This window comes from Crinia signifera, chromosome 6 (genome assembly GCF_055691185.1).
Source record: "Crinia signifera chromosome 6, ASM5569118v1, whole genome shotgun sequence".
Lineage (NCBI taxonomy): Eukaryota > Metazoa > Chordata > Amphibia > Anura > Myobatrachidae > Crinia > Crinia signifera.
Genome location: NC_139222.1, coordinates 196,553,392 through 196,578,110, shown reverse-complemented (window position 1 = coordinate 196,578,110; position 24,719 = coordinate 196,553,392). Strand labels below are relative to the sequence as shown.

The window sequence follows — 24,719 nt, the reverse complement described above, 5'->3', positions numbered from 1 at the left end:
AAAAATCTTATTTTTATTATTCTAATCATTTTTATAGTCAAAACTCTGGAGTAAAAAGTCTATGGCAGGTGAGGCAGTGCCTCACCTGGCTATCTTTTCTACACATCTCTTATTAAAACTCAGCGAATCTCCAGCAGTGTATACTGCTGCACATGTGTATAATGCTGGCATGTACCCCATGGCTCATATATTTTGTGTATATCTGGCTCTGGTACTTGCCAGGGACTCTTGAGCCATTTACCTCACCGCATGTCCCTGTTCGGTGAGGAGACAAACAAAACATGCTCTGTGTGGGGTCCCGAGGGCCGAGAAAATATGGTTTAGACATACAATAGTAGCAAACTATTCTTAAGTAAATACTGAATATTATCATTTCATCTTCAGAGGCCTACACACTGGGAGATGATGTTGAGCGATCTGAGCAATGTAGTTCACTCAGTAAGATCATGCAGCACACAGCGCTGCACAGCTATGTCTCCCGTTCATCGGCCTGTATGCTGGTATTTGTAGTTCCACAACAGCTGGAGAGCCATATGTTTCCTACACTTGCTCTAGGGCAGGGCTGGGCAATTGCAGCCCTCCAGATGTTGAACTACACATCCCAGCATGCCTTGCATCAGTTTTAGCATGGCCACATAGCAAAACTAATGCAAAGCACCCTGGGATGTGTAGTTCATCAACATCTGAAGGGACGCAATTGCCCAGCCCTGCTCTAGGGGGTACATGTCCTAAAGTGCAGATTTATAGAAGTGGTGATGTTGCCCATGGAAACCAATCAGATTCTAGCTATTATCTTCTAGAATGTGCTAGATAAATTATAAGTGCAATCTTATTGCTTGCAATGGGCCACATCTCCACTTCTGTAAACTTGCACTTTACTAAATATACCCGTAAAGTGTATGCACAGTGACGGGTGGGTACGGGAGGTGGCAGTGTAAGCTGCTGCTGCTCACCCAACGCCGTCCTCCCTGCCTCAATCTGACATCTTTTCATGTCGGATTGAGATTCCCAGAAACATGGGCAAAACCTTTTCGGTTTCCTCAAAAGCAGGTGGATTAGCGGCTATTCGTTAATCCACCCAGCTAGCATTGAACAGATCGGAAAACCCTTCCCAATGTATTCATGTCGAAAACTGCCGTCTTTTTGGCAAGACAGCATTTTGACATCAATTGAATATACCCCACAGTTTCAGCACCTGAATATAGTTCAGTACAAGGAGCAGCAATGTGCACAGGCAATTACTAACATTTTAACAGTGTAATGTCGCAAGACTAAAGTAAGCGGATGTCTAGCTGTTGGGTACATCACAGCACTGTTCTTTCTATAGGAAATATAACATAGTAGGTAGTGATCATACATGTATTTAATTCCCAGCAAGTGTCACAATGACAAATTAATTATCAGGGCTGCCACCAGGAATTTTGGGGCCCGGGGCTGATTACTATCCCCCCCTGCGGGCCACTTCACTTACCGCCCGGCTCCTTCACCCCCCCCTGCGGGCCACTTCACTTACCGCCCGGCTCCTTCATCCCCCCATCTGCTGTGTTGACTGCGCTCCTCAGTGGCTGAACGAAGCCCTACTCCCATACATCAGATTCAGGATGCTGGGGGCCAATTAATATGCGGCACCAGGTGGTGAGCCAATCAGAGCTGGCATACCAGTAGCCATTCTGATTGGCTAACGGTATGCTAGCTCTGATGCTGCATATTAATTGGCTGCCAGCTTTCTGATGTGAAGAAGGCTTCATAGCATAGCAAGGCAAATGCTATGCAAATGCTCGGAGAGGCCGGGCCCGGGACAGCTGTACCCACAGCACCCATCTAATGGCGGCCCTGTTAATTATGGACAGATTCAATGTGCTTGAGCTTTATTTGGGAAAAATCCTACACTCACTTTTTACAATGAAAAACAAAGGGCTGCTAATATCTAGTCTCTCACTTGAACCTCATCTCTTCCCATTGCTACACTGTCAATCACCATCTGTAGTTTAAATTGATCATACAGTACAGAATGACCTGAATGAAATGGACAAAGGGTAGGACTAAGAGGTGACAATGAAATCAGGTGGGTAGAATACTGCCTACAGAAGCATGCAGTTGATGGTGATGTATGCAAGCAGGACATGCATGTCATAAAGGTGATGTGGAGAGGCCAATGCAGTGAGGCACGGCAGCTGACAATAGGTGCTCACCATTAAATGCACACTGGAGCTGGACTTCCTTTTCTAGACAGACCATAGGAGGGAAAAAGAGTAAGAAAGGAGATAGAAAGAAGCAGATAGATAAAGGAGGAAGAGGGGCATGGTAATAAAAAAAAAAGAGAACAGACAACGGTAGACCACGTTAGTGAGGCAAGAGAGTGGAGGAGCCAGTCCCAGCAGAGAGCAAAAAAAAATAAAAAAACAAGCAACCAATCAAATAAAGGATTAAACACAAAAAAGACATATAGAAGCGCAGGAAAACTAATAACTCACAATATAAAATCCATGGCGATTTGCTTAGTAAGCTGTGATTTTATTCATCATATTGGTAACAAGAACAAAGTGAAAAAACCTTGTTGCCTCCGTGAGCAGCATATACTATGATTGCAACAGCCAAGATGACCACTAGGACAAGATTTTGTGGCTACGTATTTCAAAATGGTTTCCATGTGGATCACTTATGGCAAAATGAAATTCTGAAATTAGATCATCAAGTTACATGTCCATAAGCAATTATATACTAAAATAAATAAAGCACGAGAGCTGGATATTTGCTCATCCAGCACTACAAAATGTAACAGACTTCAAAAGAGGAAAGGGACCTACACACGTAGAGATTTTGCTAGATCGCTCAGCACACAGCGCTGGACAACACCGTGTTCTGAGAGATCTGTCAGTGCCATTGTTCTCCGGTAAAAACATTGGCCCTGACCGGTGATCTATCTAGATGTATCCAGCATGCTGGGTCTTAATCACCGGGCAATAGCGACGCGCAGGGACCCGCATCGCTATGGCCCCTACACACAGAGCGAGGTTGGGGCATTTTCGAAGCGATCTAGTCAAATGAAGTCAGATTGCTTAGTAAATGCCCTGAAATCACCCCGTGTTTAGGCACCATATGTCTTTAGCAATATAGTCAGAGGAGATTTCTATTCTAGATTGATTTTGTTCTGGAGTTAATAAAACTATGATTTTCCCACAAATTCCACTTTGAACAGGCAATAAATGCAGAAATACCAAATAAACGTATTGCCCATAAAAATGAATGGAAAAGGCTCAGGTAATCAAACAATGATTAGATGCCGTCAGCTTGCGATTGGATACATAAGTACTGACCTCCAGCTCCAATGAAAACAATGGGGATAGTGGCAAGCCAGAAAACACTGAGATTGTTTAAGCATGCTTGAATTAAAACGGTTTGCTGGTGCTCGTTGTTCCACATACACAAAAAAGCACCACCGGCAGCCACGTTTGTCCCGCAATAGCATTTAAACAGTAAAATATATGCTGTATATTTCCATTGATTTCAATTGGCAGTCCATTTAAAAGGTCTTTCCATATTGTGGCTAATAAAAGGAATGGGCAATCTCAGTTTTTTGCCATATTGACTGTCGAATACCAGCAAGAATACTTTTGGCGATATTCGTGGTGATATTATGTATATTAAGAGATTACCATGCTCTACCCCTTGTATAAAAAAAGAAATCTGATTCTGCAACATTACAATTTATATCTAGCAAATTTTGGTGTGCTGCAAATGGTCACATAAATAATAATAATTTGGTCAATTTCCCCCTTAAAGTAAAACTATTGGGGACGAATGTAAAATACTCAGAATTGGTAACCACTATAAGATTTTTGTTAAGGATCTAATTGTGCATATTGTATCATTTATGTTGGCATGCTCCCGCAGATCATTAACTACTGTATAACCCCTGTAGTCCGAACATGCAGAAAAATCTGACGATACGGTTAGTGACTGCACGTTCGGCGGGAGTCCCAGTGTCATCGCTGAACAATATCCTTCAGTGTATACCTGCAGGTCACTCATTTTCACGGCACCACAGATATCGTTAACAACATTGGTGGTGCTGCTGCATATCATACTCTATGTATGGGACATAAGTTACACACTCCTAAAGGGAAGAGGCTTCCCCATAGCACATATTATACTAAAGAATAAACAGGAGAAAGAATAAAGGTCTTAAATGTTTTCCTCACTACAGTCAAACACAATGCCAAACACATTTTTAGAACAGATTTTGGATAAAAACTTCTGAAGTAAAATTCAAAGTTTTTTCCAATTTCCATTTAGGGAACAGAAGCCATTTCAGTTTTCTCTTTCATTCTTCATCTTGAATTTACATCATCAAGATACTGTTGTTATGGAAACAGACATGTCTACTAGCTGGGAGACACAATCACTGAATATAAATAACAGGGCTTCAAGCTATAGATCTGCAAAGACCGATACCAGAGACATCAGGGGAAAATCATTTGTGCTGTAAAGTTACCTCCATGGGTGGCATTCAATGCCACCGGCGAGGGAGTTTGTGCATAGAGGATGGCTTGTTTTCAGCAAGGATCACCGAAAACATGCCATCCTCGCCGTCAAACCCCCTCGCCGCCCGCTTGCTGTATTCAATGTTCCGGAGAAAAGAGCTATTAAGCTTGGAGAAGAGATAAAGCGGAGAAAAGGTAAAAGGAGATAAAGCACCAGCCAATCTTTTTCAAACACAGCTGATTGGCTGGTGCTTTATCTCCTTTTACCTTTTCTCCGCTTTATCTCCAGTTTATCTCTACTCCAAGCTTAATAAATCTGCCCCTCTGAGTGAAGGGGGGGGGCAGTTGAAAACTGACGGCAAGCTATAGGCACTGTTCGCCGTCATAGCTTGCTGTCAGAGCACTGAATATACCCCCATGTATTAGAACTGAGTTATTCCTCCACTGTTGGAGGATACACGGCAGGTTGCAGCAGTAATTTGTGTTGTTTTTTTAAGCAGGCTAGCTGTGCCAATCATCTTCCACCTCAATGCATATGCCACAAGTGAAAACAGTAGGCGGGGCAAAGACTGCAGATTTGACCTGTTACTACACATATTTTAGGGCAGTTGCATATTTTTTTTTTTAATTTATTGTATCATTTTGACTAAATTGAGTGGTTCTTAGGGCTCAACCAATCGTATAACCTGCAGGACTCACTGTCTACATACATATATGTTCTACTTGCAAAATACAAAATAATCTTATGTACCTTAGAAAGTGATTGTCATAGCATTGATAATAAGCCAGGGCCTTGTGCTTTGGCAGGACTACTATGTATATTAGGTGGGAGAGCTGGATTTAGCTCAGCATAAGCTTGGGGTCATACTTTGTTGCCCTCTGTATAGGGGTGGGGGTATATTTAATTTAGTTTAGCTTAGTACTGGGGGGGGGGGGGGCTGGTTCTAGGGCTCCAAGTACGCCTGGGTTGGGGTCAGGTTATACAGGGTGGGGTATTATGGGGAGGTTTGCTTTGTTAGTACAGAGTAGCTTAGTTGGGGTTTCTAGTAGGTAATGTTTTCTTTTTTGGGGCGCTTAGCAATCAGACTGAAGAATATCCTGAGTGTTTTGTGATATATTTCTGTCTAGCTCGGTTATGGATGAGTGCACTAAAACTGGTGTATCATGCTCGTCACTATATTCTGCTCTATTTAAGATTGTTTACCCGAATGGCGCCTACGGGTATCTAATATGTTGATATCCTTAGTGTGGAGCATTGAGGTATACTATTAATCCGGTCTGGTGTACATTGTTGCTGTTCATCTGTATTTATATCGGTCGATAGCAAGCGACGTTGTACTGTTATCCTATATGCACATATTATCATAACCATCATGTTCGATTGCTTAATGTTCTTTCATGTATAAAACTCAATAAAAATGACTTTATCCAATATATTACAAAGAATGTGGATTCTACAAGCAATGTCCGTATAAAAATGAGACTGTAGACTAAAAAGATTATACTTCATGGCAGTAGTTCCCACACTGGGTACCTGGATTGGTGGGCCAGGACAAATTCAACTTATGTGTCAATGTAAAAGAGTAATGCGATTGTGGCTTGGAATCATAAACTGTGTGGACAAAGTGAATCCTGCACCAAGAATGACATATAAACATAATTGACTTAATTTTATATAAATTCCTGAATAAGAATCTTTTGGTCTGGGGGTGCTGTGATAAAACTCCTTTTACTATAGCGCACCGCGACTTAAGAGTTTGGGAACCACTGCTTTATGGGAAAAAGTATACAAAAGATAATGACTTCGAAAACTTTCCATGTGAAAGGGAAAAGAAAATGGAATCTGGTAGCCAATACATTACTACATAGAGCACATTAGCAATTTTCTTTAGACTGATGCTTTTATACAGCATGTAAGGGTCATATACAGTATTCTCAGTGCGTAATACAGTTACCTTGTAAAAGAATTACTGTATGCCATTTACATTTTTTTTTAAAGTCTATTAAAAAGGACCACTAAATTAAAATGCAGGTTGCTTTATACAAAAAAAAAAAAAAAAAAAAAAAATTACAGATACCACTTAGTTTTTTTTTTTATGCAGCGGATATAAGCTTTTTTTATGCACAATTTCAAAAAGAAATGCAAATTACAATGTTCTTTTAGGCTTCTGTCCCATTCTGCAGTATCACAACCAATATATGGACAGGAACGGATTATCGCAGAATGTAAATCAGACATGTTTGAACATTAGATTGGATGGGGACCATTGTCATCCTAGAAGTGCGCACACATGTCCCTGTAAAGCCAGAAATAAACCATCTACCTGTGGGATGAAAATGAAGGGATTCTGTACATGGATTTATACAGGGAGTAATGCTAGCCGCAAATGTGACAAAATCATCCTGTTCTAGGCAGTGCGTAAGGATCTAAAACATGATGATGCCTGATCATGATCTTACTGCAGGCCCTTTAAATCATTATTGGTCATGACTTTATATCTGGTCAGAAGATGACACAAATCCACCATTGCTACAGCCATGTTCAATACCAAGCCACCAGCTATCTTAAAAATGGTGCCGTATGTAGTCTGGTTTAATCACACGCACATTGCTAAATTAGATACTGATCCCATCCTTAGGTGCTGGACTAACCAGTAGGATTGAGCACTTTGATAAAATATTAGTAGTAGAGCTTTTATACAAGCCAACTTATATTTTTATTTTAGTGGTCCTATAATTACATCATGAGACAGATTCACTTAGCCATGGGACTGGAGAAATCCATGGTAACTGCACAATCTGAATGAGCAGGGTAGGGTCAGTAATTAAATAGCTCCAGGCTGAAATGCAGCCACGGAATAAGCCTTGTGGTCAACTAAAATCTGCCCAGTGTAGCAGTACTTTACTGCAGCATGGCCCAAGCTTCCTTTTAAGAAATTCTTCATGGGCTACTACTAACTTCACTTTTGTAGGGTTGATGATGAAAGCAGCATGAGAACCCTACACAAAATCAGAATGGATTCATGAGAATATGGAAACACAAATAAACATTGCAAGAAAAAAAAACAAAAAAAAACCTTTTATATAATTATTTCACATACTCCAAAATATAAGAATAATCGGATATCAATGTACGGTTTATGTGATGTATTGTAAAGAAATTCATAAACAACAAAAATAATATTTTTTAACATATTAGAAACCAGAGCAGACATTGTTGTATCATGTAACATTACACCAATACAGACCAAGGAAGTTCAGAATACTGTACATTCAATATTAGCCTGAAGTATAATAAGAGGCGGACTGTATAAATTCTGATGGTTTGTCTAAACAGCTGGAATCAAACACAACAGACGTGTTTGGCAATGGCATATAAAAGGGTTGTGCAATATTTCAGAATAACATGCAAATATAAATTTTGCTAATATGCGTTGGATTCATACTCCCCTCTCATTCCATTCTCGACATTCCGGCTGTTGCCCCAATATCCGCTATGATTGTTCTCTCAAAAGTGACCAACGATCTACCAACAGCAAAGCCTAATGATGTGTATACACGGCAAGATTCCTTTGCTATTCAACTTATGGTGTGTACACACAGTAAGATTTACCATTCGATTTGGACTATATACTTAAAATCGAGTGTATATCAAAAATGGTTTTAAGCTTTCGATCCCGAAGATATAAAGTGTGTTGAGAAACACTATATATGTACATATAAATCAGTTGGGCGCCCACTATAGTTACTACGCCCTTCCCCCCACTATCCATGTCGGCATGGAGTTGACTTTACATAGTGTGGCGAGCGCAGCGAGCCACCGCGCCCGAAACGTGGCGAGAACCGCGAGGGGACGCAGAAAACTAAGCAAATAGCTTAGTGGGCGCCCAACTAACATATGCACTCGCCACTGCGCCCGAAGCGTAGCGAGCCCCGCGAGGGGCTGCGTAATACTAAGCAAATAGCTTAGTGGGCGCCCAACTAACATAAGTACCTATATATCTAATACCTTTATACAGCTGGGGACATATAATTTAAATTCAGTCTTCCAACAGGAACTATTATTTTTTTTTTTGGTCAATTGGACTATTTCATCTACACTTACAGGGATTATCTGCAATATTTGTATGTTTACAAAATATATTTTTAAGTCTTTTTTAATATTTGATACTGAACGCATTAATTGAATAAAATACATTTATTCTAATAATATATTTTCCAATTGTGTGGCGCTCCCTGTATCTTATGTAGAGGTGTTACCCCCTGCATTTAGATCAATTTTAGGTAATTTTCTCTACCTGTCCTTCTCTGTGAAGCCTTATAAACAGTCCATCCCCTGCTACTATTCTGCATTGACTTTGAAGACCGCTCGGGTGCCGGATGACGCTCTGACAGTGGGGATCCCAACAGTCAGTATCCCGACTGCCAGTGCTCCGACAGGAGGGATCCCGACTCACAGGGGCTATTCTCCCTTGTGGGGGTCCACGACCACCATAGAGGGAGAATAGAACCTGTGGTGAGCCCGGAAGGGGCTTCTTTGCGCCCCCCCCCCTTTAGGAGAAATGGCAGACAGGATTGTGACATTGGGATACTGACAGTCGGGATACCCCCTGTCGGAAGGCCATGCCATACCACACCCGTTTCCTGGTTGACATGGCCTTCCCAACTCTGGTTTTAGGTCTGCATTTATTTGTAGTATTTGTACCTGATTTATGTATGGTCTTTTCTTCCCTACTAAAGCTTCAAAGTCTTATTGCGTTTTACAAATCCACAATAATTATAATAATTCCCTCCAATATGAATTCAAAAGCTGGATACATGCCTATGTCAAACACTATAGTTATGATATAAATCAATGGAGAACTATTGATTAAAAGTTAAGTTAAAAGCCATACCAAAAACACCTATAAAAAGTAAAAAAAAAAAAACCCACATAGAATGGAAATCATTAATGTTTTCTAACCTATGAAATCCAGAACAGAATAGCTAATCTCCACAAAAGGCTATCCAATTACTTGTGCCACAATACATTATGATGTGGAACTGAACAAATGATTGAGTTAATGCCATAAAAAAATATCCGGTACTTGAGGAACAGAGGGGGAAAAAAATCTAGTACTACAAAACCACAATGTGAGAGACTATTTAAAATAAGTTTTCAAAACCTTTACCTTAACTCCATCTGTTTTCTTGTTTAACAGACTTTTGGCAGCTGAAAAAAATAAAAAAGTGAATAATCATAAGATATTTTATAAGGGAACATTGTAAAGTTCTATTAAAAAGCATCCTATTTAATTTAAGAAAGCATAATTCTGCAGAAAACATGAAAGTTTGCATTTATCTATATTTATAAAGCAGAATTACGAAATTTGCACCATGTGCAGAATGCAAAGTCTTTAATACAGTCAATCAACCCAACATGCAGCGTCGCAAAGATGCATTGTATACAATACTGCACAGCTAACGAATTTGGAATCTGGGAGTTTGAAGAAAACATTTTCAAAAGGTACACATAAGACATGATTCCCTCATGTCTGAGAACATTACCTACTGCAGGCATAAAAGGTCTGTGGAAAGATTAGCTAAGGCTGTACATATACATCATGAAACCGGAAATTCATTCAAATAAAGAAAAGGGTCTCATGACTTTTTGTACTGTACTAGATCTCATCGCAAAACCGGGATGCGATGAGATGCGATATCGTATACAATAATTGTAACGTGTATGGGCACCTTTAGACGAAACGCGATGGCACGTTTTCATACTGCCAAATTACCTGTGACAAGGGGATGCAGTTAAAATCCCGGCGGTCAGAATCCCGACGCCGGAATCCCGACCGCCGAAATCCCAACACTTTCTCCCTCCTGGGGTGTCCACGACACCCCTGGAGGGAGAAAAAATTAGTGTGCCGAGCGTAGCGAGGCACCGGGCCCGCTGCGTGGCGAGCGCAGGGAGCCCGCGTCCCCCCCTTGTCGGGATTTCAGCGGTCGGGATTCCGGCGTCGGGATTTTGAACGCTGGGATCCCGACCGCCGGGATTTCATACTGCTTCCGTGACAACTCGTTGTAGGATCAAATAAACGATTGGATGAATTTTTATTTGCTTCAATGAAATTGGATCACTATATATGGACTGTGTATTCAATATAGGTGCCATACCAGTATTGTGGTTATCTGTTCCCTAACCCTCAGGGAACATTGTGGTTGGGCAGCCAATAATTAATTTATTTACCGGTTAAACTTCACAAGCGCGTAGTGGAATATTGGGGTATATATATTTGTAAACTGAGGTACAATATCTGCTGTGCACTGTGGCAAAATTCAAAGCACTGGAAGCAAATGATTGCCTGTAGGTAGTCAGGTAAGCAATGAAACATGGACAACATCAGGTGCCCCAATGTATTGGTTAGGATAGTAGAACAAATAATGTTTCTGCAGCCAAATACCTTTAGGTTAGATACTTGTATGTTACTGGTACAGAGTAGGTAGAATCCAACCTCAAATGTGTTGTGGCTTACTGACCTCTGATTAATTTTATTTTTAATTTATAGAATGCAGACTTTTTTGTGTGTGTGTGTGTGTGTGTGTGTGGGAGGGGGGGGGGGTTAATACTTAAATAATCTGTGCCATTATGTAAGCTATGACGCAAACTGCAGCAAAGAAAGAAAAACAAGGCACTCACACCCTATTGAAATGTACATATTATGGTTATCTTTGTTACTAAAGAAAGTGCCATAATATACAATCCATTAAGCTGGATACATAAGTGAGCACTTCTATCCCAGACGACATTAAAAAAAATAAAATAAAAAAATCTTTGTTGGCAGCTCACGCGTGTTTTTACGGCCCCAGTGTGTGAACACTGCTATATTGTCACCATCGCAGCTAGTGTACACCAGCAAGTGACAACTGTTCGTACCAGCAAGTGTAGTCTGTGAAATGCCATGAAGGGCTTCAAGCAATAACAGATATTTATACAGCTGCTGGATTCGGCAAGTATTCCGGGCTTGTTCATAACCACAGCGTCTGCAAATCTTTTGTCATTTAAAATTCTTGACAAGTCTTACTGAGCATCAGTAGCTGCAGTCGGGACAGAACTGTTCTGTTTAGACTTTTTAAACAATTAAAATCTCAAATAAACCCAGAATGGACCATACTGTGCTTTTCTGATTGATCTTGAAAGCGAATGGATTCACATAGGTTTTTATTCCTCTAGATATAAATAGAAAAATCTTATAAAAAACTTTAATAAGAGCTTCTGAAGATGCATGTCATACTAATTCATGTTAGCAATGTTTTCATGGTTATATTGACTGATTTGTCCTATTTTTACTTTCATTTTGTATTTTTCTACTTTAGCAATTCATTCTCTTGGTAATTTATTGCATGCTAGCCACATGACCGAATAAGCCATTTTTGTATAGGATTCACAAAGACAATTGAGGTACTCACTTTATGTATGAATTGTTACTAAAATCCACTTTCTAATCCTACTAAATGAAGTGTATGGGGGAAGGAGGAGAGGCTACCAGCATAAGGACAGGTTTGTTGGAACATTCTGACAGTCGGAGTCCTGGCCATTTTCACCGGCAGTAATTCGACTGTTGGTATTCAAAGTACCGACAGTCGAGTGACAGAAAGTCTCTAAATTGCCGAAAACCATCCGCGAACTGTTGGAAAAGGTCTGAATTCGATAATCCACCGATCTGACAATCGTTCACAACAGAATTGAATATGGGAGCACTGATATTACGCCTGTCGGGAAATATTGGTACAAATTGAATACCCCCCCTTACACTGATAACCTGGTAAAGGAGGTGAAAATCTCCACTATTTATTTAAAGTTAAAGTGTATAGCACATGGATGACAAAGAGGCAGACTAGATGGGCCAAATGGTTCTTATTGGTCATGTTCTATGTATCTATTAGAAGGATTTGTGTAAACTGTAAAATTGAACATAAAAGTTGTAAATAAATAAAAAAAAAGCTTCAAAACAGGTTGAAATTTCTTCAATAAGTAATAAAATATTTTCTATATTGGTCCATTTTGGCTGTGAGCAGAGCATCCTCCCCCAGTTGCCTAGTGCAGACAATTTTGGACATAATAGTTGTAGATGCCCCCAAAAATGTAAATCATAGTTCTTATAGTGCCAAAAATGTGTATGACAAATGACATTCTGAAATTATGTTACCAGAGAGTATGGCACAGAATTAGTATGGGTCGACCAAATTAAGGTCAACATATATTGGGCCTTAGGTTGACACAGCAAAAAGGTCGACATGGTCAAGTGGTCAACACAAGCATTAGGCCGACCGTGAAAAGGACGAGATGGGTCTTTCACGTTTCTTGTCCCAAATGTCGACGTGGACACCATGCATTGGGCAAGGTGCCACGCTACACTTGGCACACTATTCTATTCTCTTTCCACGCCCTAGTGGATGGTAGAGCATGAAAAACAGCTAAAAAACTGTGAAAAAGCAATGTCGACCCAATGTTTGTGTCGACCTTTTGACCTGTCTACCTTTTTATGTGTCGATCAGTGGTCGACCCAAATGTATGTCGACCTAACGACCATATAACCTTAGCACAGTAAGCAAGTGACCTTCCTTGTGAACCACAGTTCATGCATGGTATGGCAGACAGCAGTGGGGGGTTTGGTGTAACATTGTAGAAATGCTGAAGCAGAATAGAGATCCAATGTACAATGTGTAAAATGAGAGCTAGCTGCTGACTACGTGACTGCAGCCTGCTGAAATCATAAAACGCCTGTCAGGCTGGGACAGTGCATCAGATCTCTTCTGCTCCTGCATAATCATGTCTCCGAGCAACTTTCCTCAGGCGTAATGAGCACAGAGGATTGTTGTTCCTCACAAACATCAGGGACTCTGACTAATGTATTAGTCTCGGGGTAAAAGGGGGAGCGAGATGACAAGGTTTTTAAGTTCACAGTTTGTATCAAAGAGCAAAACACTGCCACATTAAACTATAACTGTTATTACTCTACCTTTTGTATCAACTGTTAACCACGCTGCTTAAAATCAGGCATGTCCAAACTGTGGCCCTCCAGCTGTTGCGAAACTACACATCCCAGCATGGTTTGCCATAGTTTAAGCACTCCCTAATTGCAAAATTGTTGCAAAGCATGATAGGACTTGTAGTTTCACAACAGCTGGAGGGCCATAGTTTGGATACGTCTAGCTTAAATTGTGAGCTCATTTGGTCAGGGCATTCCGTTTAATGTAATACCCCTTTCAGACAGCCCTTTCAACTCAGGTTATTGCCGGGTCATTACGTCACCAACCTGGGTCGAGGTGCAGTGAGAAAGGGACACCCCGGGTCGAGCAACCCAGGTGATCAACCCTGGTTCTGACCAGGGTTGAACAAGGCTCTGTTAATGGGTAATCGGAGTTGGGCGACCCAGGTCTCATTCACAGTATAGAGGAGGCAGTGCAGTCAGCTCCAAGCGATGCCTCCTCACACGCCCCCAAGATGATGTGCCGGTGCTCAATCCCACCCTGTGTGACGTCACCGACCTGGCGATAAGCCGGGTCAGATATAGAGCTTTCAGACAGCAAATGCCGGGTCGCTCCTGGATGGACCCATGTCCCTATCCTGGGGGTGACCCAGCATTTTTCATCTGAAAGCAGTATTAGTGTTTATAATGTATTTGTAGGTTTCCCTTTATGTACAGCTCTACTACATAACATATTTGTGCTTCAGAAATAAATAGAAAAAGAATATGTCATTTCTTTTAGACAGATTACAATAAAGTACAGTCAGTAATGTCTTTTGGCTTTTGACCTTTTGGGAAGGCCACATCAACCCTCCTGCCTTGTCACCTACGCAAACATGCACTCTCAGCTTACTTGTGCAGTACTGGTGTCACAGATCCTAAATATCTTTTCAGACCACAGATCTGAGCCTGTCCTGCAAATGCTCTGGTGTCACAAGGACTGGCAGATGACACAACTGATGGCATCTTATGAATGTCACGTGGTTCTCAATAATATACAGCCTTGTGACACTCTGCGCCCCAGGACATTACTACTTACAGTAACTGGAAACCAAAGCAGCTGTTTATGGCATTGGATGCTTCAATGAACTATTAAAACAGACTGTACAAAAACAGTGGCTAGTAAAACTAAAAGTTAGAAGAGTGGAAAAGTTAGTAATGTAGTACAGGTGTGCCCTCATACAATTGTGAGTGAGCCTCCCCCGACACCGCCATTACAGCTAATCGAAAGTGCATCTTATTAGCTTTGCAATGTGATTAGGAGGCACTGCATATTCATGTGATATATATGACACTTACAGATGCAGTCGCTCTCATCAGGTGTGCTAAGGCGATGTGCCATTTACCAGGACATGGACACGCGAGCGTCTCACATGCTCATGTGACCATTGCTGTGAATGGGGTGCGCGAGCATCTCACACACCCACAAATGCACCTCATTCACAGCGTACCACGCCATTCGCTGGGAGCCCCTCAGATGAGAGTGGTTCAATCTGTATATAATGTATAGTGTGCTACGAAGACAAATGTCATTGAGGGCCATGAATGAGGTGCTCATGCGTCTATACAGCACCTGATCCTGATTGTCTTTAGATATGCAAATGTTTGTGGGCACTTCCTGGGGAGGGACCGGCAATTGGGGTGGCCATGCCCTGTTCTGGACACCCCCCCCCCCACACACACACACACACACACACACATACATACACACTACCACCAAGGGTTGCAGTTTTGAAAACTTTAGCAAAACTCCAACCAGCTCTGAATCAAACCCATTGGGTCATCAAACCAACATCTAACCTGGTAAGAAAAGCTTGGTCAGAACTGGTATATGAAACCTAAAATTCACCAACATGCACAATCATCAGTCAGAAAGCCAACAATTTTCAGAAACCCAATGGTAAGTACTGCGGTTAGGCACTCGGGGGAGGGGGTGGTTAGGGTTAGGATGCAAGGAAAGGGAGGGAGGGAGATTAGGGGGTCCAGTTGAAATATTAACTGGATTGTGACAGTCAGGATTCTGACCTCAGGGATTACTATAGCATCTCACAGATGGCATTTAAATTGTTGACACAGATGCTGTAAATAGTCAAGATGTCGCCAATATTGTGTCAGTGGGAGAATGCAGATGTGGTAGTAATATAATTTAAAGCAATATAACACGATTACCGGTTAAAATGTTTAAATACCTCATTGGAATTCTCTCATTGACATGACATTCAACATTTTGACAGTGAAAAGCATCAGCATTAACAAATCATGCCAAACTTGTTTTTACCAGCTTATTTGAAACTTTTCAATGATAAATAACCATCTGACGATGCCTCAGATCACGAACAGTACCAAACAGTACCATATGTTTTTACCCCAAGAATAATTCAATGATAAAATAAAATAATGCAAATATAAATCATGTTATTAAGCAGCTCTTTACATCTAAACAAGATACTTTTCACAGAGTAAACTGGCTGGTTCTTTTTTAGCCCAGGTGTAAAGTGGACAGACTCTCCCATCAAATATTAGAGTAGTACCCATCAGGTTTTCATGATGTGTTTTTACTGGTCAGCACAGTACCCTATATTGTACAATTATTGGTAGAGGAAAACCTGATGTAGTGTGGCAAGGTCTTCATTCAAGAAAAAACTGCTGTATTTCTACAGGTTCCTCTGTGGACATTTGAATCGTGATAGGTGTCCATAGATGATCATATAACATATAAAAAGACAAAACATGAAAACCACGCAATCAAAACAAGTGAAAGTTGAAACGAAGGAACAATTCCGGAATTTTGTGTCCATTTTACTTCTCCTTGTCCCAAAAGATACAAGAAAGCAGAGAAAAGATCTGAGAGTCGTCAGCATGCAAGGTACAGTTAGTAGCAAATCCATGGAAAGAAACTCCACAAAAGGACAAATGGGTTCCCATGCCAAACTTCTTCACTGAGGGACACAACACGTCCTGCCCCTGGACATGCAGGCACAGGCATGCAGTTTCATCAGAGGCAGGAGTACAGGACAAGGTGAGGAAAAAGGAATCCAAAAATAGAGGGAATCAGTAAGGGGGAAAAAATCATACTGAGGTTTAAAGTGGATGGGGGGAGGGGGAAGTTTTGGGACAACTCATGCCACGTACCTTGCTCAGCCAAGTTGGCAGCGCTGGTGGCGGCTGCAACGGGGGCGGAGCTCTGCCTGCCAACTGATTGGACAAAATCATTCAGTGGGAGGAGCAGCAACAATGCAACAAAAGCCCAAATAAGTAACAGTAAAAGCAAATGCAAGACAAATAAGCATTGATTAAAATAAAAAGAAAGAAAATATATGTGATAAAAAAACAGAAATTTATGACTGTTCAATAAACTTTAAATGCACATGTAAAGAAATTTTCCATTTACCTAGAGAAGTGGTTGGGGTAGAACTTGCAAAGCACATAAGATAAAAGATATATAAATATATATACTGTATATATATATATAAATATTTTGTAAGTGATGTTGAAAAAAAAATTCAAATAGAACCAAGCAATGACACCCAATTATATTTCACCCTCAAGCAACGAGTGGTAGAAAAGAATGTATGCATAGCAAATCTCATCTTCATTTTAGCTTGTGGGTGGCTAAATAATCAGACAGAAAGCATAGGATGCTAAGAGGAGTAATGTCCCCACCTGTAGTGTTTTCCTTTTTCTCTCTTCTGTTACCTCCACCTAGTTTTCAATTATAGAAGACCTATTAGATGTAACATGGGTAGACTACATTTTAACATGCTGCATCTGGCTTTGCATATAGACACATGCAATAGAATGCCTGCTGTATTCAAACACAACTTCAATTATTCTTGTGTGCTGGCAAAGTTCCCCCCTACCTTCTCAAGCAAACAAAAGAAAAAAAATGAAAAAAAAAAATACTAAACAAACAAAAACCTACTGCAACAAGCAGAGGGCGGGGAAGCTGTGGAAGGGTAAGATGAGAAAGGCCAGGAAAACAAAAAGGATTAAGGGAAGAGGAAGGGAAAGTGGCAAAAAGATATAATGCCACTGAAACACTACCAGTACAGGAGTTTTAGTTACTGGTGGAGAGAAAAAACAAAACCACAGGGATATTTCACATGTTGGGGTGGTTAGAAGTGGAATCAAACAAGAAAACAGAGGACAAAAAAATACTAACAATCAAAACTGGTTTTTATAGGATTTACTTTAGGCAAACAGGCAAAACTGGTTTTTATAGGATTTACTTTAGGCAAACAGTGCCATCATAGGATAAAAAGGAAATAATAAAAAAAAAAAAAAAAAAGTCACGCATATCATCGTCACACTTTAATGGTTCATACTTGGACACTTTGCTTTCAAATTAGACAGCAAATGGTGCATCTGGTATTTTGACGGAACGTAGCTATCCTGTGGCCATATACTCTGACATATCTGCTGAGTTTAGGCTGTCGGATTATTAAAAGCCTGTCGGTCCAACGTTTTTATGCCCAGCACGAGATGAACATTTAATGGGTCATTTTTAAACTTAATGTGCAGCTAAAATATCCACAACATTTTGCATGGTATAGAAAAATATTGCTAAAAAAAAAAAACACCTCTTAAATACAATTACTAGGAAAATAATGCCTCTCCAGAGCACCCTCTTTCTGGCTGTATCACAATTTGTTGAGGTACAGTACCAATCCGATCTGGCAGGTAGAGGATGCCCATACTTGTCACAAGTTTGGCTTTGAATGCTCACAAACAGGCAGATGTGACTTATTCCAGCTCCTGTACATCTGTCCACACAAGTTATTGATCACATTTGACAAATCCAGCCAATCAGTACTCAGCTAGTACAATGAATGTTATAGGAACTAATTAGTTCATTGGACAACACCCCACACAGTGAGACCAAGATCACTATAGAAATGCAACTTCCACCGGTCCAGATCTAATTATGACCCCAATCAGTGTGCATTTTTGGCTTGGCCTTCAAAATTTTTAGATCTTTATTTTGTACAAGTAATCCATAATAAATGTAATTTAAATAAGACAGAACTATGTAAACATTTATACTTCAAACGAGGATTTGTTCCCATTGGGAGCTGAACGTTGTTTTTCTTTAAACAGTCCAAACGTTTTTGGATGAGAACAAAAGCTCTAAATAAAAGGGATCTAATGCTCAACGCAAGCTTCTGGGCATGTGAAGTTCTTTGTAGCATAAATTTGTTATCTTAAAAACAAGCATATTAAATAATAAATAAGGACCCTACTGATCCCACCCTCGACAATATATAAAAGCTGGTTCTTCCCACTGCAAACAAGGACAACAAAACAAATATTTAATAGTACAAATAAATTAATCACCAGTTTGGATGGCATAATAATTAAATACTCACAATGATTATGCAATTCCATTGTATTTTCGATTAAAATAGTATCAATAATTATTTTAAAATAGTGTACCTTTCCCATTGCTCACTACCAAGCTTGTCAGAATCCCAATGCATGAAGTCAGGCATGATACCTGCATATCTATATGACCACCGGAAGTATGTTCACTATGCACCTTGTTATACATTGTCCATTGTGCGAAGAATACGCAGAATTTTCGAACAACTTTTGTTATTTTAACAATATTATTAATATTTATTTATCTACTTAAAATTAAGGCAGACTGGACCGTGAAGGTTTGGTGACAGAAAGGTTAACTTTTCATGTCCCATAGATAGGATTTATACATATAACCAATGGAAATAAATGTAAAACTCCTATGAAATATATGTTTGGTGAATGAGTAGCCTTACAGGGCACTAAACAAGAGGATCTTTGCAATCTCAATGCAGCAATTAATAGGTGCACCCTTAAAGTCTTCTTTATCCCTTGTTATCACATCTTATATCTACCGCTAATGTACCCTTCCTCCAACCACACTGTTTGTTTCCTGTGTGCTTATAAAATAGTGCATCACCTTTGATATTACACAAAAACTGTATGTGCTGTATCCCAAAGATAATAAGCTGATTCTGTAATTTTTGTAGTGGAGTTAAATGCAACTATATGGAATCTATATATTACAAACCAATTTGATGCCGGCACACCAGTATTTGTAAATGTTTCCAGATGTGGTCATGTTATTAAAAGCCAAAATACAATTTACAGCACAGTGTTGTAGGAACAGACATTACTACAACAGTGTATTTGAATTGGCAGTTTTCGTGACATGATTGTAATATGCCATTTCCATTTGACACCCGTAATTACAAGAGGTTACACTGCCATCCTCTAGTTGCGTTGCAACTGTAGTTTAGAAAATATGCAGAAAACAATCATTTTACACATGGTATGATCAATTACTGTTGCACTGTCAAATGAAAACATATTACCTTTTTAAAATAAATGAAATTAGGTGTTCTAACCCATGCCATGGGGCAACATGGACTTGGAGACACATATTTAGACTGTATCTAAAGCTAGACTTTTCAGTCCACAAAATGGCTCCCTCTACTGCATGAAGACAATGACTATTCTTCTGAAGTAGACTGGTCACCTAACAAAAAATTCATGCTAATTCAGTACTGTATGTTCAGATACTAGAGCCTATAGAATAGTTTGCATTCTCCTTAATATCAAATCAGCCAGCAAAATGCCTCCAATCCATATACATTAGATGACCAGACGACTTTTAAACGGCAATGATCAACTACAAGTTACCTGTATATAATGCTTGCCCCTTTTATGATAAAGGACTTGTGGGTTTTTTGGTTATTTTGTAGTTTTATTTTATTTTTTTTGCAATATTGCTCTCTTCTATATTTTTGAACATACTCTACATTATTGAGGTCATTAAGCTTGATGGCTCACAGACCCGTCTACTACAGAGCAAAACCAACTGACTATTAAAAGATAAAAGTCTGGGAGGAGCAAGCAAGTGCCATTTATAGCTGTTGTCTATACTGTTTGCAATTTTTGTCATTCGGATTAGGAAGATAGCAGGAGACAACAGTAATACTATTTTTGAAGGAGACAAATTTGTAACTAGCTACATATAATGACCACCTACAAGAAGTGACTCCAAATGACAAAGTAAAACCAGCAACATTCCTGCCAGTATGAAAACAAAACGTGGCCCATGCTACTATGCAAAGGGTAATCTATACAACACAAATTGTTAATATTAAAATCAGCAACCTGATTCAAGTGGACGCAATACAGATGTTTGCACAGTTGGCCAATGTAGTTTCTACTGCAGAAGCAGGTATGTCACAACCACTTTCAGAGGCATATCCATGCCAGAGATTGTACCTCTGCATGCAGTGGTTCTGGGCCAAGCATAGAGTTGCTCAAAGGTGGTGGATCTGAGATGCTGGTGGTGGGCATCTCCATACAATTTCCAGCGCAGCATATCCTCTCAGATCCACTGTGTACAAAGTTGCAGCTTGGACATTACGACAGGCATTGTGTCTGAACTAGCCCACAAATAGCGGTATGATTTGAACATGAATAAAATATTCCCTTTAATCTTTCATTACGGCCTTTGGTACACTAGCTAATCCAGTCTGGTCATGTAGGTGAAATCTCCCACACCCGTTACAGTGACACACTAGGACCAACTTCCTTTGGGTCTGTACTTGTCACATTTACACCCATGCATGCCTATTCTCAAGTCTTTCCTTTATTACAGCATTCCTTGTATTCCATGCAGTGCTTACCTGAAAAATTCCGAGATACCAGCATTGTAGTGAGAATTGCACCCTGTAATGGAAGAAAATTATTTTTTAAAAGAGAATCTTCAAAGTATGACTAGTGGTTTAATTTCTTATTACACAAAAACTTTATCTAGGGACAGGCAGCAAAAGTTGACCAATTACTAAAACATAAAATATAATGCCACAAACTGCACAGGCACTACAGATCTAAATGAAGCAGAGGTGGATTAACAAGTGAAAAGGCCAATGTGCAATTTTTAGTGTAGGCCGCTAGCCCCAGACAATGGCACTAGGGCATGTGAGAAAGACGGACAAAGGCTGAAATGGTATAACAACCTCGCATCTGCCAGGTTGATGTGTCTTAACCCTTTGAGTGGCAACATCTCTGTGAGAGATGCGCAAAAATATCCACTAAAAATTTCGGCATCTCTGTCAGAGATGTGCATAATATGATGTGCAAAAATTGGCAAAAAAAGCCCAGCGTTGCTAACATTTCATATATAAATTCAAAGAAAAAAAAATGTTGTGTAAAAAAAGATATTTCATATATAATGTAACCATTACAGATTATTATGTTGAATAAAAATGTTTGCTTAGCAATTTTCACATCTATTTTGACCAATTCACAAAAGGTTAAACTAATGTTTACAGGGTTATTTAAAATGATAGAGTTTGAGTTATTAAATATATTTAGAGAATTTATATACTTATGTGTGCTGATTATGGTCTTAACCAAATTTTTAAAAGGTGACAATTTTGATAGTGAGGAATAAAACTAAAAATAAGTTTAAATATTAATTCATTTAGAAAGTGCTAGGTTAAAAGTGAATTCAGGTGTTGTGCACACCGGCGGCCACCTGATGGTGCCCAACAGAGCAATTTGAATGTTCTGTTCAGGCACAGAGCCAACGGTGTTGACATTACGGTTATGTTGTTCCATCATCTTAACCGGCTGGAAACTAATGATTCCACTAAATATGCAAACTCCCAGTTGGTACCCTGCAGGGTCAGACTGGGGCTATTAACAGTCCGGGTGGGAAAAGTTGGCATGGTCACAGCTTAAAGGGCAGTGCAACAAGTCAAAAGGGACTTGCTTCATGATACACCCCAATGTCTTTGTATTCCCGTGGCTCAGAGCACTGGGAGGCTGCCAGTGCTACTGGCATTTGTCAGACGTACCAGTTGTACAGCCTGGACCTAGCAGCCAAATACAACCATTCATCTGCAAGGGCAAAAGTGCAAGAGATGCGTATCAATCTGAAATGCTTGTAGTTGTTCTAAATAGATTGTAAGCTTGCAGCAGGGCCCTCCTACCTCCAAGTCTGTCTGTTATTACCCAGTTTGTCTTATCACTGTCTACTATTGTAAAGCGCAACGGAATCTGCTGCGCTATATAAGAAACTGTAAATAAATAAATAAGTTGTGTATGATAAGCTACAGAACATGGGCAGTAAAAATAGTATCTAGATCCATTGACAAAGTGTGTAAAAAATCCCATAGAATGAAAGGATTAAATAATAAATAAAAAAAGAACAACTTTTAAAAACACAACCATTGTTTCACCTCTATGGTCATATTTTTCGGTATGTACAATAAACACCCCCAAAAAAGTGATACAAACAAATATAACTTGAGAATGAGACTCACTTTAAGCTTTCTCCGAGCGTTGAATTTCCGCAGACATTCTACGGTCTCTTGTCTGTGCATCATTGAGGCAACTGTTGATCGTTGCTGGGTGAGGAAAAAAAAAAATTATTTTATTATTACACGAATTAACCCCAAAGAACCATAGAAAGTGGAAAAACCTAACACCAACCGAACTGGACTGCATCAGATCAATTCAAAGTTAAGAGTTCTATAGTCCCCTAAAACGTCTATACTGTAGTCCCCTCTAGCGTCAAAGCTATAAAACGCCAACAGACCAAGCTGTATAGTCTATAGGACTGTTGGAGTCTATTTCTTTGACACTAGAGACACAGACTGTCATCCCTTACTGCGTGACTACATATTTACTTGGAAAGGCACCAGGATGGTTGTTACATTTGAAGTGAGCTCAGGTCACCTGGAAGATTTTTTTGTTTTTATGCAACGAGAATAAAAATCTAAAAAAATTTAAGCTACAGTTAGAGAGGGGTATTTCGCCCGGGAAACAGCATCCTTCGTCTATACAATGCTGCAGTTTTCGACAACATTGAAGGCAAATTCCAACAAAACAGATCGGATTTTAAATCAAGTCGGATGTGTTTAGTCGGAAATTGTCTAATTCAAAGCCGTTTTCTTCGACATGCCCACTTTCCCACATTCGACAGCCAGAACATTGAATTCTGGCTGTTGAATTCCTGTCAAGCTGAGCGAAAACGGTCCGAGATTCCGACTGTCAGAATCTCGAATTGAATACCTCTAAGTAAGAAACACACAAAAACCTAATCTTGCAAACATACTGATCAACACACACAATAAAACAGACTAGATAGAGCTGCATGGCTCTGTTCTGCTGCTGAAGCACTGCTTCTAATCATATTTAGTTTTTGAATTTATTCTTTTACATGGTTCTCTAAAAAATAAGTTTCTCTTTCCCCTGGTCACGAAAAAGATAATTATTGGCTATGTTAGTTTTCCGTTGACATTTACAAGGCAGGCTTTATACACATCTAAAATGAAGAATAAATCGGTAAATCTATTCCCAAGTCACACTAGATTGCTTCAGCTGTTAAAATGTCTCTGAAAAATGTCATTCCCTTTAATGTGACAATATTCCTTCCTCAATGATTTTTTTAACTAAAAAAGGGAACTATAAACCTTGGAGTACAGTATGTATTCTTCATAGCATATACAGCGCATGCATACATGTGTGGTTTAAGTCTGGTTCTCATATTTGCATTATACAACAAAAGTATCTTCATAGAAATACTTACGCAGACCCATGGGTGCTTCAGAGCCTGATCTGCTGTGATGCGCTTTGCAGGGTTTATTGTCAGCATCTGATTGATTAAGTTCTTTGCTTCCGGAGTCACTGTGTCCCACTCAGGTGACGGGAACTAAAGTGGAGATATTCATGTGACAAGGTCTACAGGTAATATGGTGAATTTAAATTTATATGAAGGAGAAAAAAAACTCAAAATCACAACCAGTATGCAATCAGCCTCAATCATCTGTCATCCATATCAGTGACTGACAGAAATTTGTTACGGTACACAAATTACAATCAAATACTAGTATGTACTATGGCGGAGCAATGGCAGCTAAACCAAAACTAATAACCCCATGTAACTCTGAAAACAATGCCCAAAACCACAATAAATATAATTTAATTCATAGAACAAGCTTTAAATTGCTAAAAAAAAAGATCAGTGAATCATAATGAAACACACATTAGGTGAAACAAAGACTGACATTATTTATTGCTCTGGGTAGAACTATTGTGCCAACATCTGTAACCGGAATGTCTACAGTACCATCTGGGAGCGGACTCTACAGATGCACAGAAAACCATTACATGGACAAAATCAAATAGTTCTCCCAGGCCTCGGATATCAAAACATGCG

At 39.7% G+C, this 24,719-nt stretch overlaps 1 protein-coding gene across 33 annotated transcripts in view; it reads right to left on the bottom strand.

Annotated features, from left to right (window-relative positions):
• The window catches only part of CAMK2G (calcium/calmodulin dependent protein kinase II gamma), a 231,439-nt gene that overhangs the window by 41,170 nt on the left and 165,550 nt on the right, over nt 1–24,719 (bottom strand). For 7 of the 33 annotated variants that reach the window (XM_083148534.1, XM_083148539.1, XM_083148546.1 and 4 more), the window contains exons 10-15: nt 24,090–24,212; nt 22,822–22,905; nt 21,178–21,220; nt 17,162–17,200; nt 16,631–16,693; nt 9,656–9,696 (exon numbers count right to left, since the gene is read on the bottom strand). In XM_083148534.1, coding sequence (XP_083004660.1) covers nt 9,656–9,696; nt 16,631–16,693; nt 17,162–17,200; nt 21,178–21,220; nt 22,822–22,905; nt 24,090–24,212 — 393 coding nt within the window. Of the gene's footprint in view, nt 1–2,192; nt 2,226–9,655; nt 9,697–16,630; nt 16,694–17,161; nt 17,201–21,177; nt 21,221–22,821; nt 22,906–24,089; nt 24,213–24,719 lie in introns of all 33 variants that reach the window. The other 26 variants (XM_083148536.1, XM_083148533.1, XM_083148542.1 and 23 more) reach the window with 5 other exon arrangements.